The sequence below is a fragment of the Panthera uncia genome, chromosome E1, assembly GCF_023721935.1.
Source record: "Panthera uncia isolate 11264 chromosome E1, Puncia_PCG_1.0, whole genome shotgun sequence".
Lineage (NCBI taxonomy): Eukaryota > Metazoa > Chordata > Mammalia > Carnivora > Felidae > Panthera > Panthera uncia.
Genome location: NC_064814.1, coordinates 37,049,896 through 37,067,727, shown reverse-complemented (window position 1 = coordinate 37,067,727; position 17,832 = coordinate 37,049,896). Strand labels below are relative to the sequence as shown.

At 36.8% G+C, this 17,832-nt stretch overlaps 1 protein-coding gene across 3 annotated transcripts in view; it reads right to left on the bottom strand.

Moving 5' to 3' along the window:
- Positions 1 to 6,685: 6,685 nt before the first annotated feature.
- Positions 6,686 to 17,832, bottom strand: part of CCT6B (chaperonin containing TCP1 subunit 6B) — a 31,357-nt gene continuing 20,210 nt past the window's right edge. Inside the window, exons 9-14 of one of the 3 annotated variants that reach the window (XM_049636635.1) lie at positions 17,631 to 17,751; positions 17,179 to 17,326; positions 10,677 to 10,810; positions 8,705 to 8,807; positions 7,381 to 7,453; positions 6,686 to 6,870 (exon numbers count right to left, since the gene is read on the bottom strand). In XM_049636635.1, coding sequence (XP_049492592.1) covers positions 6,798 to 6,870; positions 7,381 to 7,453; positions 8,705 to 8,807; positions 10,677 to 10,810; positions 17,179 to 17,326; positions 17,631 to 17,751 — 652 coding nt within the window. In that variant the 3' untranslated portion in view covers positions 6,686 to 6,797. The remainder of the gene's footprint in view (positions 6,871 to 7,380; positions 7,454 to 8,704; positions 8,808 to 10,676; positions 10,811 to 17,178; positions 17,327 to 17,630; positions 17,752 to 17,832) is intronic. The other 2 variants (XM_049636637.1, XM_049636636.1) reach the window with 2 other exon arrangements.

Genomic DNA, 17,832 nt, shown 5'->3' with positions numbered 1-17,832 from the left:
TTTTTGACTACACAATGCTGCAAAAGCATGTTTAAGGTATGCTAGGCTAAGTTACACGGTGTTAGGTAGGTTAGGTACATCAAATGCATTTTTAACTTAGTATCTTTTCTTTACTTTTTTTTAAAATTTATTTTGAGAGAGAGAGGGAGTGAGAGAATCCCAAGCAGGTTCTGCCCTATCAGACCAGAGCCCAAATCGGGGCTCGAACTCACAAACCATGAGATCATGACCCAGGCCGAAACCAAGAGTCAGCCGCTTAACTGACTGAGCCACCCCTCAACTTACAATATTTTCAACTTATGATGGGTTTATCAGGATTTAATTTCATCATAAGTCAAGGAAAGGCTGTAGTGAAAAAGTAGAACCAATACTGCTTATGAACACATGCATAAATTTAAATCAATATTAGCATCAAGTGCAGCAACATACAAAAAGTTAATACAAAATTTCATTGAATCCAAAATGTCACTGACTGTAAGATACACCATTACTTTAAATACTAAGAAAGAAAATCTGCTGTCATTCAACCATAACATAATGCTTTCTTATCACTCATACATTTTATTCCATACTTAACTGAAGAAGCTTTTTTAGACTCACATAGGTTTTGTCATCTATCATTCTCATGCATCCATAACAAGGAAAACATAAGCAAAAAAAAAAAAAAGGTAAGATCCCCATATTTACAGTCTAGCTCCTCTAAATCACTTTTAAACTCAGTCTTTGATATTCATTCTTGCCATCAAGAGGTGGTGGTACATTTCATTGAAGATACTCTACTGCTATTTCTGGCATTTTCTTCTAAGCCACTGGCACACATTCTGAAAGTTTTGATGCTGAAAGTTTCTTTACCGTACCAGAAGACAACAACAAAAGTTTTCAATCAAAAATCAGGACTCAAATTTCTTCTCAAGTGATCCTTACATGGTTGCTGATTAAAACACTAAGGAATTACAGGTGACCAAGTTCAAACAAAAGCAATTAGAAGATGCCATTGACTGTGAAATATATTCTAATGACAGAAATGTGAAAAATCTGCATCTCAGAATCAACAAATGTGGTATATCAAATCAAACAGGATTTATCTCAGGAATACAAGAATAGTTTAACATTAGAAACTATTAAAGTAAGTCACCACATTAACAGATTAAAGAAAAAAATCTCAATGTACAGAAAGCATTTGATAAAACTCAATAAGCATAACTTTTTTATTTATTTATTTTTTAACATTTTATTTTATTTTTGAGACAGAGAGAGACAGAGCATGAACGGGGGAGGGTCAGAGAGAGAGGGAGACACAAAATTGGAAGCAGGCTCCAGGCTCTGAGCCATCAGCCCAGAGCCTGACGCGGGGCTCGAACTCACAGACCGCGAGATTGTGACCTGAGCCGAAGTCGGACGCTCAACCGACTGAGCCACCCAGGCGCCCCAAGCATAACTTTTTAAAAAAAACCTCTTAGCAAAACAGAAATAGAAAGGAACAGACTTAAGCCTTTATAGCTAGCTACCTGCCAACATTTCACAACAAAAACAAACAAAACTAGTAAAATAGTAGAAACATCCCCTCTAAAGGCAAGAACAAAATATAAGTGACTGCCATCACTGCTTCCATTTAATATTATAACATGTAAGGTCTCAGAAACTTCAGTGCAACAGAAAAAAAGCAGAGGCAGTACAAGGATTGGTAACACAAAAGAATTATTATTATCAACCCAAATAATCCAAAATAATCTACAGAAAAACTACTGCAATAATAAGAGTTTGGCAAGGTTGTGGAATACAAAAGCCAATATATAAACCTCCATAAAGGGCCAATAGTACAGTGACAAATAATTAAAAAGTACATTTTTTTAAACATCCTATTAATAATAGCTTCCAAAATAAGACACATAGGAATAAATCTAACCAAAGATACATTTTTATATGGAAAATCTAAAGCTTTATTGTAAAAAAAACATTTACTAATGTAAAACAACTGAAGCACTTAGTAAGATACAAATGAAGTGATATCAAATATTTATGAGGTGTGTATATATATTCTACATTCATTTCTACCTGAAAAAAATCTATAAAATAATTGCAGTTCTAATCAAAACACATAACAAACTGATCCTAAAATTCATATGAAAGAAAGAAAAGATGAGATCCAGGAATAGCCAAAACAATTTGGAAGAAAATAAAGAAGGGGTTGGGGGACCATCCTACCACATATCAAGAATTTTTATAAAGTTTTAAGAATTAAAACAATATTGCATACCAATATTGTTTTATGACAATCTACCAGACCTTATGACAATCTACCAGACCAAGGGAACAAAATATTTAAACCAGAAATAAACACAAATTTAAAAATTTGATCAATTCAAGGCAATGCAATGTATGATAGAGGTGATATCATAAATCAGCCAGTCTGAGAATACTTGGTTGGCTATGGGCGGGGGGGGGGGGGGGGGGGGGGGGGGGGAGAAGAACAAAAAAAAGAAATAGATCCACAACACATACAAAAATGAAAATAAATTCCAATGAATTAAAGGCCTAAAAGTGATAAAATTTGAAAACTCATAAAATATAAGAAAATATCTTTATTGCTGAAGTAGAGGCGCGAAAAATTCAGTATATAAGAATAAAAATATATGTGTCAAATTATTTTGTGTACTTTGCAAAGGTAAGAAGACCTCAGTCTGGGAGAAAATATTGCGAAATATGGATAGACAGACAGATAGATATACCAATCTGAAAGACAAATCCAATGAAAAAATACATAACAATGTGAATAGGCAATTTTATAGAACTGAAAATGGCCAACAGATTTATGAAAATATGTTCAATTACACTAGTAATCACGGCAATCCCTATTAAGACAAGATATAAATTTTTTTTTTATTTAAAAAAAATTTTTTAAGTTTATTTATTCTTGAGAGAGAGAGAGAGACAGAGCATGAGTAGGGGAGGGGCAGAGAGAAAGGAGGAGACACAGAATCTGAAGCAGGCTCCCGGCTCTGAGCTGTCAGCATAGAGCCCGACACCAGCCTCAAACTCACGAACTGCGAGATCGTGACCTGAGCTGAAGCCGGACGCTTAACCGACTGAGCCACCCAGACACCCCAAGACAAGATATAATTTTATACCCTTCAGGTGGGCAAGAATTACAACTTTAAAAATACCAAGACTTGGTAAGGTTATAAGGGCAAGTAACTATTATATATTGCTGTGGAGAATGTAAAGTGAAATAATCACTTAGTAAATATAAAGATGAGGAACATTAAACCCAAGCCATTCCATTTCTAGGTATAATCTCTAGGAACACTCTCATATATGTGCCCAAGAAGACATATACACAGAAATTCAATGCTGCAATGTTTAAAATGATGTAGAGTTAGAAATAACCAAAAGGTCCATTGATGGATAAGTACATTATAGTATAGAAACACACTTGAAAACAGCTAAAATGAAAGGATAAATGAATGGATAAATCGCAAAACCATATGTCAAGTAGGAAATTAAAGCAGTAAAAGTATATACATTTTATACACTTTTAAAACCCAAAAAGAAAAATTTTGCATTGCTACAGGCATATGCATACATATAAAAAGGTTTTTTTTTTAAGTACATGAGGATGATACATATCAAAGATCAAAGACTACCTCTAGGCAGTCTTTTTCTAGGGAGAAAGAGTGGGAAAAGCAAATGATGGTGTGTGGGAGGGAAAGAGTGGCAATTTAACAGCATCTGCACTTTATTTCTTTAAAGAAAATCTGAAGCCAACATGACAAAATGTTACTATTTGTTAAAGCTAGGTGGAGGGTACAAAGGTGTTAATCATACTTTTTCAATCTTTTCAATATATTTGAAATATTCCATAATTTAAACATTTTACATAGAAAAGAGAAAGTCTGGCAGTATGCATAATATACACATCTTAAAAGGTCTATCCTATAAAACAAAGATAGAAGCTAAAGGAAGAGATGTTTGTTTTTACTGGGAAAAAAAAATTGAAAACTCAATTAAATAATCACAGAATAGCCATACAATGAAATGTCATGTAACCACAAAAAAATTATATAGCTCAGAAGCACGGTTATTAACCCAGAAAGATGTTGACAACATACCAAGTCAGGGGGAAAAGGGGTATAAAAATACAGGTTTTTGTTCTTTTTTAAAATTTTTTTAATGTTTAGAGAGAGAGAGAGAGAGAGAGAGAAAGTGGGAGAGGGGCAGAGAGAGAAGGGAGACAGAAGATACAAAGAGGGTTCCACGCTGACAGCAGAGAGCCCAATGCAGGGCTGGAGCCCATGAACCGTGAGATCATGACCTGAGCCAAAGTTGGACATTTAACCAATTGAGCCACCCAGGTGCCCCAAAAGTACAGGTTTTCAACAAAGTCAGGAAATGGTTAAACAAACCTCCCATATGCACTAACAGAGGCCCAAGTCCCACTAAGGCACCTGCCATATTTTAATCTCCTTATCAACTTGTGTCCATGGAAAGAAATGAACTACAAGCAGCCCAATGATAATAAGAAGTACAATAGATTCATTCCAGTGTTTCAAACAAGAAAGCTTTTGCTATAATACTGAAACAGAAGAGCTGCATTCAAAGCCAAAAACAATTATTTCCCAATGTTGGTGCCAACAATCCCCACCTTTGCAGATGAAACCTGCTCTATTTAACCATCCAGTCGGAGAACTAGCACAGAAGCATAAGTTGCTGATCATATATACCAAAAATCCAGGTAAAATATAACATACTACAATCAAAATAAACTGTCATGTATCAGTGAAATCCAAAGCTATAGTCACAAAGTGATGTCATATTTGTAAGAGGAACGAGTGGCAGCAAGAAGTTACTGAAGGACTTTCGAGGGAGAATAAAATGTTTGCCTGTTATATTTATATCTTCTGATAAACTGGAAATTGACTTGAGTACTAGAAAACCTGTGCTCCCTATTTTGTTCACTAAAAGTTGTCGAAAGGTCTAAGAATCATAATGGATTCTATTTTATGAAAAGTACAGTAGCCTATGAAAGGAAAACTGTTTCCTCTTCTCACAACACTTCTGACTCCAAATGTGTATGGGGTTTTCACACAGCAATCAATTCTACAACTCTCCAGATACCAAGTGGGTGTTCTACAAACAATTCTGACACCAACTACCTGGAGTTAGTGCAGACCCCACAGACCAAGGGCTCACTCCCACAAGACTGCCCCCCACTTCACCTGATCTTAGCCAAAAGGCCGAGAAGCAATTAAGACTGACCTCCCACTTCAGACACCAATTGCAAGTAATGGGTACCCATATTAACTCACACTTCTGTCCAACAGGGCTAGAAATCAGGGTGCCCATGACCCCCTCCTCATGTTTGATAATCTGCTACAGCAGCTCACAGAACTCACGTACTTAGATTTAGTAGCTTATTATAAAGGATATTATAAAAGATATAAATGAACAACCTAATGAAGAGGTCCATGGTGTGAGGTCAGAAGGTTCCCAGACCCAGGAGCTTCTGTTCCCAGGAGGGTTGGAGCACACTCTCTTTTTTTTTTTTTTTTTTTTTTTTTTTTTTTTTTTTTTTTTTTTTTTTTTTTTTTTTTTTTTTTTTTTTACAGAGAGAGACAGAGCATGAACGGGGGGGGAGCAGAGAGAGAGGGAGACACAGAATTGGAAACAGGCTCCAGGCTCCCAGCCATCAACCCAGAGCCTGACGCGGGGCTCGAACTCACGGACCGCGAGATCGTGACCTGGCTGAAGTCGGACGCCTAACCGACTGCGCCACCCAGGCGCCCCGGAGCACACTCTCTTTACACAGGCTTCATCACATAGGCATGACCTATGACCTAGCAACTCAATCTCCAGCCCTTCTACCTATCCCAGAGGTAGAGGGGTAGAGTGGGAGGTGTGAGGGAGAGGCTGAAAGTTCTAACCCTCCCATCACAAGGTTGGTCCCTCAAGGCATCCAACTGCCCTCCTAAGGGCCCATCAGTCATTCATTAGCATACAAAAAGACACTCATTAATTTCAGAGATTCCAGTGGTGTTAGAAGCTCTCTAGGCCTGGGAGTGCCTGGATGGCTCCATCGGTTGAGCATCCAACTTCTGCTCAGGTCATGATCTTGTGGTTTCTGTGTTCAAGTCCCACATCAGGCTCTGTGCTGATAGCTCAGAGCCCGGAGCCTGCTTTGGATTCTGTGTCTCTGTCTCTCTGTTCTTCCTTTGCTAGTTTTCTCTCTCTCTGTCACTCAAAAATAAGTAAACATTTAAAAAAAAAAAAGAAGCTCTCCAGCCTGGGAAGTGGAAACTAAGACCAAATACTATAACCAAAAAAAAAAAAAAAGCTCCTATCACCCCTATTCCTCAAGAAATTACAGTTTTAAAAGCTCTTGTGCCAGGAACCGAGGATGAAGACCAAATATATATTTCTATTATTTCATAATATTATACATACAATAAAGGGTAAGAAGTTAGAAATCTTTTTTTGTATATACTTATTTAAGTAATTTCTACCCTCAATGTGGAGCTCGAGCTCACAACCCCAAGATCAAGAGTCACATGCTCTTCTGAGCCAGCCAAGTGCCCCAAATGTTAGAACTCTTAAGAACAAATATTTTCACTATTATTCCTTTACTGTGAAAATATTTCTTGTATTCTTTATACTTTGATGAAGTATTATTGAGACTGCTAAGACCAACAAATATAAACTGGATTTATTGTACAAAACTTGAGAATGGCTCAGTATATAACGGTAGTTGGATATAAGGTATACTAAATCTCAGCTTCCAGAAGAGTTGGTTTTGAACTCAATCACCCTTTAAGAGAAGACATACCAGCTCGCATAATTTCATCAACCAGGAGAATGTTGGTGGCAATCACTGTGCTGAGGAAAAAGATAATAGGGTGAGTACAGTCTACCAACCCACTCCCATCTTTTCCCCCGGCAATCTTTAGCTACTAAAAGTACTTTGTTCATCAATGATGTTGGTATGAGATCTTATGAGACAAAGCTATTATAAATACAAACATCAACTCTTGTATTATAATTTCAACTCCTTTGCTGATAAAGTAAAAGTTTGATTTTATAGTGTAGCAAAACTGAGCTCATTTTTGGCACATCATTTGCCTTTCCCCACTATGCATTTGGTACTATTTTAATTTCCCTCTTTCCCTTCCCCCTCAAATAAACAGTAAGATAAACATTTCTTATATATCACACTACTAGAATTAAAATGGAAAAGGGACTGAAAATGATGGAAGCTATGTTAATAACTGGATACCACACCTTTTCATACACTTAACCATTTTTCTACTATAGAGTAGTAAAAATAATAGACAAGTTTTAATGTTATTATGTCCCTAAAAGTCTTTATTTTTATTAATATGAATTTACCAAGAGTGAAGAAGTTGTTTTTTCACACAATAGTTATCCCAAACTCCTGCATCAGCTGCTAACATTGGCTCACCTGCAAAGTAAAAACAATGTTAACAGTACAATCTTGGTATATTCTGTTAATGCTGGTTATATATTCTAACAGTACTTAATGTACCAACAAAGCTATAGTGTCCAGGTCACAATGAACTCCATGGTATCAAATCAAATCCAGTGGCCAGTTCTCAGGCCTCATCTATCAGCAACACTTAACACGGCCTCCTCACTACTCTTTCTCACTTGCCTCCCAGGCCACCATGTTCAGCCTGACTTTTTTCTTTTTTGTTAGTGGCTCCTTTTCTGTTGACTTTCTTGGATTTTCCTCTTCTTCCCTTAATTTTGGAATACCCAAAAGCTCAGTCCTGGATTATTTCCTTCTCCCTCTACACTCACTCCTTAGGTGATTTCATCCAGTCTTCTTGATTTAAACCATGTGCACTTTGGCAACTCGCAAGTTTTTATCTCCAATCCAGACCTCTTTTTTTTTTTAAGTTTTTCTTTTAATTATTGATTTTTGAGACACACACACACACAGAGTGCGAGGCGGGGAGGAGCAGAGATAGAGGGAGACCCAGAATCTGAAGCAGGCTCCAGGCTCCAGGCTGTCAGCACAGAGCCCAGGGTGGCTTCAAACTCACGAACCAGAAGATCTTGACCTGAGCGGAAATCGGCGCTTAACCAACTGAGCCACCCAAGTGCCCCCAACCCAGAATTATTTCTTGAGCTCCATACTCATACTTCCAATTGTCTATTTCACTTGAAAGTCAAAGACACTTCAAACTGAGCTTTGCCAAAACTCAGTGCTGACCTCCCCCCACACAACCTGCTGCACCCACAGTTCTTCAATGAGGTTAATGGCAATTTCAACCTTCCAGCTGTTCAGTGGACTTCCCTCCACAGAACAACCACAGTGATCCTTTTAAACATAATTAGGCCATGTCCCACCTCTACTAAAAATTGCTCCCTATTTCACTACAGTCAAAGTCAAAGTCCTTGGACTGGCCCATATGCCCCTGCATGATCTTTCTATTACTTCTCTCATCTCCTTCCTCCTCCTCAAAAACTTCAAACACTGGCTTTTCCACTGGCTGTTCCCTCTGCCTAGGATACACTTTCCCCAGTTCCCCAACATGGCTACTTGGTCACTTCCTTTGATTTCTTTCTACAGACATATCCTCAATTAGCTCTACCCTGACCACCCTCTCTTTTTAAATTGCAAACTTCTGGGTCACTGGAGTATAACCTCTTTCTTTACTGAGCAGCTAATTTTTCTTCACTTTCTTACCTGTATTCAAGTCTATGCCAACAGGTTGTTTTGATTCTGAATGTTCAGCCTGAACTTTTACTAGAGTTTCCTGCAGGTCATAACCAGAATTCTGAGCAAGAACCTTTAGGAATAAAAATAATAATAAATATATGTATGAAATACGTTCACACATATATTTGAATATCAAAGATAATAAATAAGGCACTGCTCTCTAGTCTTGTGAAAACACACTTATTATACAGTAATCCCCTCCTTTTAAAGAATTCCATTCTTTGAGAGAGAGTGCATGCACACAAGCAAGCGGGCAAAGGGCAGAGGGGGAGGGAGATGAAGAATCTTAAGCAGGTTCCATGCCCAGCACAGAGCCCAACTCAGGGCTCAGTCTCACAACTGTGAGATCATGGCCTGAGACAAAATCAAGAGTCTAATGCTTAACCAACTGAGCCACCCAGGTACCCTTGAAGAATTCTGTCCTTAATCTAATCCAAATTAGTATTTTATGTCTCTAGCAGCTTTTATATTTACTTAAACATTTTCCGTATGTACATCACACTAAATTCTGAGGACATTATAGTACCCCCATCCCTACCCCACTACAGTAATTTCCCTCCTTGCAAAAGATCTCTTAAAAAATGGAAAGAGGGACACCTGGCTGGCTCAGTTGGAAGAGTGTGTAACTCCATCTCAAGGTTGTGAGTTTGAGCTTCACATTGGGTGTAGAGGATAGATACATAGATAGATAGATAGATAGATAGATAGATAGATAGAGTAAAGAAGTAGAATGGTATGGTTTCTTCTCGTCCCTCTAGCCACACATTTTCCAGCTTTTCCTAGATACCTGCTAAAAGAACCCTTCATATTTGCAGGATGCTTGTGTCCCTCACCAACATGAAGAGAGTCATGACCTGTGACAACAGGAATGGAGCTAATAGCACTCCAGACCAGGTTTATTTCCAAGTAGTACAAAACCAACAGCTGATAAGTAAGGAACCACCACTGTATACCAGGCTTACCAGTTTGTGTCAACTACAGGATCATTACTTAACTGACTTTGCTGTTTTGGGGAAAGAGAAAAATAGATATCTGATTCTCAAAGATTCCACAAATTGTGAATAATTTAAAGCAATTACCAAAGAGACTTTGCTAGCACTGTTCTTTTTTTTATTTTTTTATTTAAAAAAATGTTTTAATGTTTATTTATTTTTGAGACAGAGAGAGAGCGTGAACAGGGGAGGGGCAGAGAGAGAGAGGGAGACACAGAATCTGAAACAGGCTCCAGGCTCTGAGCGGTCAGCACAGAGCCCGACGCGGGGCTCGAAATCACAGACCGTGAGATCATGACCTGAGCCGAAGTCGGACGCTTAACCGACCGAGCCACCCAGGCGCACCGCTAGCATTGTTCTTAATGTTTTTAATTCATGGTAATAACATCTTTGACATGGTCTTCTGTGTTTCTAAGTGGTTCACAACCAGATTAAGGCAAAGGAAAAGGAATGGTAGTCTGTTTCCTTTGTTGACACATGGAAAAAATACCTGGTTTCTCTCCTTTTCCAGGAATTATAATGAAAATGACAAAAGCATGCTAGTATTTGGAGTTCTCATTCCCACAGTTTAAAATAATAATTAATACTTTGGATACCACCAACAAAACAAAAATCTATGCAAAAGTCTAGTTAAATTTTAAGTTCTAAATTTCTTCATTATGATTAATCATAAACCATTTTTGAAGGAAATTTCTGGACTTACTTCCACTTTTGGAGCTCAGAGATTAGCAAGGGGGTAACTTAGTGATTTCAGGAAACTCTGACAAGGATTCTGAGCTATTATCCCAAAAGTTTCCCTGCTTTTGCTGTAAAATATCTTAGACAAAACTGTGTGGGGAAATGCAAATTAAAACTCTCTCTACTCTGGTGTTAGATAATGTGGGCAATTTGTAATCCAACACCCTTAGATCTAACCAGTTGTTCTTTAGCCATTAGGATAGTTGTACCTTAGGAATAATGAGTAAGGCATTAGCAAAAGCTTGTACTCCAAGACGAGCTCTTCCTTTTACACTATGCTTGTAATTAACAAGAGCTTCAGCTATTGCCACTTCAACTGCACCTGCTCCTGGAACCACACAACCTATTGGAGGAAAAAAGATTGGCAAGACATTCCATACAGGGAAAAATAATTAAACAAAATAAACAAACAAAAAAAATAGAGAAAAAAGCAATTAGCTATTCAGGTGTGTTCTATTACCTGTTATATGGCCTACATCTAAAATATACCTAAGTAGACACAGAAATAAAGTAAGTTGCATAGTTCAGTGATTACTTAGATGTCTTATGAAGCATCCTGAAGTTACATACCATTAAAAAATTAGGCATGGTACAGACAACTGGCTGCAACCAGCTTATTTAATTGTTTGTAAAAGTAGACATTCTTCCCACCTTCATCTTATTCCTTTATGACTACATGTAAAAGGTAATTATTTATCACGTATAGGGACAGGTAATAGATTGTAACATCCAATTTGAAAAAAATGTAGGCCAAGATGATTTGGCCACCATTTTGGTATGGAATTCTTGGGACTTAATGAAGTATTTGTTTTCTATACTGAAGCAAAACCCAAACTGCTACCTAAGGAAAAAATATAGGTGTTTTCATTATTCTAAGGCAAAAGCTCTGTTTAAAAACATCAATTTTCACAACAGGATATGACTTTTATACCTGCTGGTATGGTTTTATAAAGTTTATGACTCTCCTTTGAATCAGCAAATTTGTTTTGGAATCACCCATCTTTAAAACAAAACAAGAAGAATCTCTCCTTTGTCCCACATCATTTTTTTTAATATTTGCTTATCTATTTTGAGAGAGAGAGAGTGAGCAGGAGAGGGGCAGAGAGAGAAGGAGAGAAAGAATCCCAAGCAGGCACCGCGCTGTCAGCACAGAACCCGATGCAGGGCTTGAACCCATGAACCGTGAGATCATAACCTGGGCCGGAATCAAGAGTAGGATGCTTAAAATGACTGAGCCACCCAGGTGTCCCTATCCCACATCATTTTTTAATTACTAGCCCCTTCTTCTGCTTCTCTGTACAACAAAACTGTTCAAAAGAGTTGTCTACCCACAAGATGATTGCATCCTTGCTTCCCATTCACACTTTTAAAAAGTTAAAAGCTCCCGAGGTGTCTGGGTGGCTCACTCTATTGAGTGCCTGACTTCGGCTCAGGTCATGATCTCACAGTTTGTGGGTTCGAGCCCCACATTGGGCTCTGTGTTGACAGCTCAGAGCCTGGAGCCTGTTTCAGATTCTGTGTCTCCCTCTCTCTCTGCCCCTCCCCCACTCGCACTCTGTCTCCCTCTGTCTCAAAAATAAATAAACATTAAAAAAAAAAATTTTTTTTAAGTTAAAAGTTCCCTGTGGTGTTACACTGTATGTTAATTATACTGGAATTAAAACATAATTTTAAAAAACTTTTTTAAGTTCCTGTGAAATACTGAATATACACAAAAGAATATTTATATGTGTAAAGTACAAAGAATAAATGCACAAATAAATGTACTCATGTACTTCCCACCCGGCTTAAGAAACGGAACATTGCCAGTAACTTTGAAAACCTCCCTGATATCATTCTGTGAAAACACAACATATCACAATTTGTGGGATGCTACTCAAGCAATACCTGAAGAGAAACTTATATCACTAAACACCTATGCTAGAAAGAAGAAGGGTCTCAAACCAACGACCTCAGCTTTCACCTTAAGAACTAGAAAAGAGCAAATAAAACCTAATATAAACAGAAAAAAGAAATAATGAGAGTGGAAATCAATGAAATAAAAATGAACAGTGTCCAAAAAAAATAAACAATGTCAGAAATGAAAAAGGTAATATCACTATAGATTCCACAGACATGAGAAGCATAATAATAAGGGAATATTATGAACAATTTTATGCTAATAAATTTGAAAAGTTAAGGGATTAGCAAACTTTCTATAAAAGATCAGATATAAATACTTCAGGTTCTATGAACCACACCATCTCTTTTTAACTAATCAACTCTGCCACCACAGCACAAAAAGAGCCACAGACAATACATATATGAATGGGTATAGCTGTACCCCAATAAAACTTTATTTACCAAAACCAGGCAGCAAAAAGGATTTAGCTCATGGGCAGTAGTTTGATCATCTTAACAGGTGAAATGGACAAATTTCTTGAAAGACACAAACTCAAAAAAGACAGATAACCTGAATACCCCGTCTCTATTAAAAAGATTGAATTCATAGTAAAATTTTCCCATTAAGAAAACTCCAGACCCAGATAGCTTTACTGGTGAATTCTACCAAACATTTAAGAAATAAATACCAATTCTACACAAGATTTCAACGCTTTCAGAAAATTAAAGAGGAGAGAATACTTTCCAACTCATTCTATGAGGTCACCATTATTCTAACAGCAAAAAAGATAAAGGCATTACAAGAAAGAAAATACACAAGTACCCCTTATGAACATAGATATAAAAATTCTTAACAGCATAGAGGCGCCTGGGTGGCTCAGTCGGTTAAGAGTCCTACTTCCACCCAGGTCATGATCTCAGAGTTCATGAGATCTAGCCCTATGTTGGGCTCCACGCTAGGCATGGAGCCTGCTTAGGATTCTCTCTCTACCTCTCTCTCTGCCCTTCCCTCATTTCCACTCTCTCTCTCTCTCTCTCAAAATAAATAAATAAAACTTAAAAAAATTCTTAACAGCATATTAGCAAATCAAGTCCAATAATATATAGAAATACATAGCAGCATTACTTACAATACCCAAAAGATGAAGTGATCTAAGTTTCCATCACTGGATAAATAGATAAATAAAATGTGGTTTATACATACAATACAGTATTATTCAGCCTGAAGAAGCAAGGAAATTCTGACACATCATTCAAGGATGAACCTTGAAGACATCGTGCTAAGTGAAATAAGCCGGCCCAAAAAGACAGATACTGGATGATTCCACTCAAATGAGGTACATAGAATAGTCAAATTCATAGAGACAGAAAGCATAATAGTGGCTTCCAAGAGCTGGGAGGAGAGGGGAATGGAGAGTTATTATTTAATGGGTATAAAGTTTCAGTACTTAAGATGGAAAATGTTCTGTGGATACATGATCATGATGGCTACACAACAGTGTGAAAGAAAGTATTTATTGCCACTGAACTGTAATACTTACAAATGATTAAAATGAAAAACTATATACTTATATCCACAATTTAAAAAAAATAATTTTAAAAACTGTAATCCGTTTTTAAAGAAAATAATACATCATAAGTAAGTAGGGTTTACCCCAAGAATGTAAGTTTGGTTGAACATTTGAAAATCAATGTAATTTACCACATTAATAAACTTAAAGAGAAAAAACATATAATCATCTCAATAGATCAACAGAAAAGCAACTGACAAAATCCAACATCTATTCATGATAAAAAGTCTCAGCAAGAGAGGGGAACTTCCTCAATATGACAGAGGGCTTCTATGAAAACCCTACAGCTAAATATCATACATAATAGAGAAAGGCTGAATATTTTCCCCCCATTATCAGGAGCAAGGAAAGAATGCCCACTCTCACTATTTCCATTCAACAATGTATTGCAGCTTCTAGCCCATGAAATAAAGAGAAAAAGGAAATAAAAAATATCCAGATTGGAAAGAAACAAGTAAAACGGTCTTTATTAGCAGACAACATGATTATTTATATAGACAACTCAATTAAATCTGTAAGAAAGCTACTAGAATAAGTGAGTTTAACAAGGTTGCAGAATTCAAGATCAGTAAACAAAAATCAGTATCTATATGTTAATCAGAAATTAAAATTTTAAAAACATCATGTATAATAGGATCAAAATTCATGAAATACATAGATACATCTGAAAAAAATATATGCCACTAAGAATCACAAAATATTGCTGGGGTAAAAAAATATATATATATATATACACACATATATATACACACATATATATACACATATACATATATGTGTATATATATACATATATGTGTATATATGTGTGTATATATATATATATATTGCTGAGACAGAGTCAAGCAATGTATATGTACACATATACATATATGTGTATATATATACATATATGTGTATATATATGTGTGTATATATATATATATATATTGCTGAGACAGAGTCAAGAAGGCCCAAATAGGGGCGCCTGGAGAGCTCAGTCAGTTGAGTCTGACTCTTGATTTTGGCTCAGGTCATGATCTCCTGGTTCATGGGATCCAGCCCTGCATCAACCTCTGTACTAACAATGTGGAGCCTGCTTGGGATTCTCTCCACCTCTCTCTCTCTCCCTACGTCTCTCTCTCTCTCTCTCTCTCTCTCTAAAAATAAATAAATAAACTTAAAAAAAATAAACTTATTTTTAAAACAGAAGGCTGAAATAAATAGATACACCATGACTCAATATTGTTAAGATATCAAGATTATCAATTATTCCCAAAATGTTCTACAGATTCAGTGAAATTCTAATCAAAATCTCAGCAGTCTTTTTAGTAGTGACAAGCTGATTCTAAAATTCATATGGAAATGCAAAAGATTTTAAATAACCAAAATAACTTAGAAAAGAACAACATGAGAGGATTAACATTGCTGATTCCAAGACTTATTATAAAGTTACAGTAATCAGGATAGTACATTAATATTGAGACAGACAAACACATCAGTGGAACAGAATAAAAACCCAGAAATAAAACAACACAAATATGGACAAATGGTCTTCATCAAAGATGCAAAAGCAACACATTGCTTTTCACATTGGTGAAAGAAGAGTCTTTTCAACAAACGTAGCTATAACACTTTGATCAAAGGTATATTATGGTATACCTAAGAGTTGATTTGCTGGGTCATATAGTATCTCTGTGTTTAACTTTGAAAAAAGAAAAATTTTTTAATGTTTATTTATTTTTGATAGAACACAAGCGGGGGAGGAGAAGAGAGAGAAGGAGACACAGAATCTGAAGCAGGCTCCAGGCTCTGAGCTATCAGCACAGAGCCCAATGCGGGGCTCAAACTCACAAACCGTGAGATCATGACCCGAGCCAAAGTCGGACACCCAACTGACCAAGCCACCCAGGTGCCCCTAATTTTTAAATTTTTAAATGTTTATTCATTTTTGAGAGACAGAGACAGAGTGCAAGCAGGGGAGAGGCAGAGAGAGAGGGAGACACAGAATCCAAAACAGGCTCCAGGCTCTGAGCTGTCAGCACAGAGCCCGACGCGGGGCTCGAACCCACGGACCATGAGATCATGACCTGAGCTGGTCAGTCACCCAATGAACTGAGCCACCCAGGCACCCTGTCTCTGTGTTTAACTTGTTAAGGAACTCCCAGCTATTTTCCAACAGTTCCCACCAGCAATGTTGAAGGCTCCAATCTCTCCACATCTTTGCCAACATTTATTATCATCCAGGTTTTTTGATTTATAGCCATCCTAACAGTTGTGAAATGGTATCTCTTTATGGTTTTCATTTTCATTTTCCCAATGACTATGTTGAGCATTTTCCATGTGCTTATCGTTCTATTTTAAACGTCTGTTTTTTATTGAATTATCTACCTCAACTCCTTTTAGAAGGTAGTTTATAAATTATCAATAAATAATAAATGCTAATATTCCGTCTTAATCATTCTTAAAATTACACTACATCTAAGGTAACAGAATGAGTTCTAAGCTATTAAATCCTTTTCATGGTTTTAAAAATAAATTTCTAAAAATAAAAAAACTTTATTATAGTGTGGGGTAACAGTCTTTCCATCCTGGAACTATGGCCTAGTTTGTCCATAACCTTGCAGAGAAGGCCCCAGGGCTGGTGAATGAACACCAGCATTTGGTGCTGGTAAGGTCACAACTTACCTGAAGCCCCGACTGGCCACATTTTGGCACTATGCCAAATTAAGCTGGCTCCTCCAATTCCTGCTGAGATCCCTACAGCTATTCAGAGCTTGAAAAAAATAGCCAAAAGCACTCAAACTGGTAGCTTCAAAAGGTTCACAGTTAAGGAATCTCGCTGACTGGTTTGGAGGCCACTGAGGTGTGGATGTGGTTTTATGTCGGTAAGATCATAGGCAAGCATGGCACCATTGGCTATAATGTTTGAAGACCAATCTTTAACATCTATTTACATTTGGTTTGTTATTTGAGCCCTCTTGGACCATGTGTAATCACACTGGTATTTGAATAAACTAAGATAACGTATCAAAAAAAAGATACTATAGCGTTAAATTAAGTGCTTTTTCATTTCATAAACAGAAGCTAATTAAAAGGGCAGCATACTCACTACAAATAATGCAAAGGAAAAATCTTCACAATCCAAATTATAAATTGTCCAAAGTGAAATAAAGAAGAGTAATCAGTCATATCTTCTAAAATACTGTGTGTAGCATGACAGATTTAGTACCGCTTTTAAAATACATAAGGTTCATATCCATCATAAAAAAGAGCCTACCATCTTCAATGGCATTTTTGATGGCACGAAGTCCATCCCTTAGAGCATCCTTGATTTGTGTGAGAGTATGCTTATTTGGTCCTTTAACCAACAAGGTGACAGAACGAGGGTTAACACAGGCCTCGATAAAAGTGAACTTTTCTTCACCCTAGAGGGTAATCCAAGAAGATATAACTCTAATATTTAATGTCATTATGAAGTGAAGTCCTAGTTTATAATATTAGAATCCAATCTTGCAAATTTTTCTCATCAAACATAACTAAATAGACACTAAGAGCAGTTAAGTTATATTTGAACTCTTAACAAACATTTAGAAAGATAAATTGTAAAATACATCCTGGGGATTATTCAGATATCAAAAGGTAAAGCCTGAATGAAAAGATTTAGTACGTAAAAAAAAAAAAAAAAAGTTTACTCTTCACTTTATAACCACTGCCCACAGATATACTCACTAATGTACACTCATGTACAAGACCAGCATGCCCCAAACAATGTATATTGAGGTCTTCAAGAGAATTCACAGCCATTCCACCACAAGCAAGAGAGAGTCTGAAATTACAGAGGTCGTCGTAGCTTTGATTATGGTAAGCATGAAAGACTTAATTTCTCAAAGGTGAAAAAATACCTAACACAGAAGACTGCATTGTCACTGTA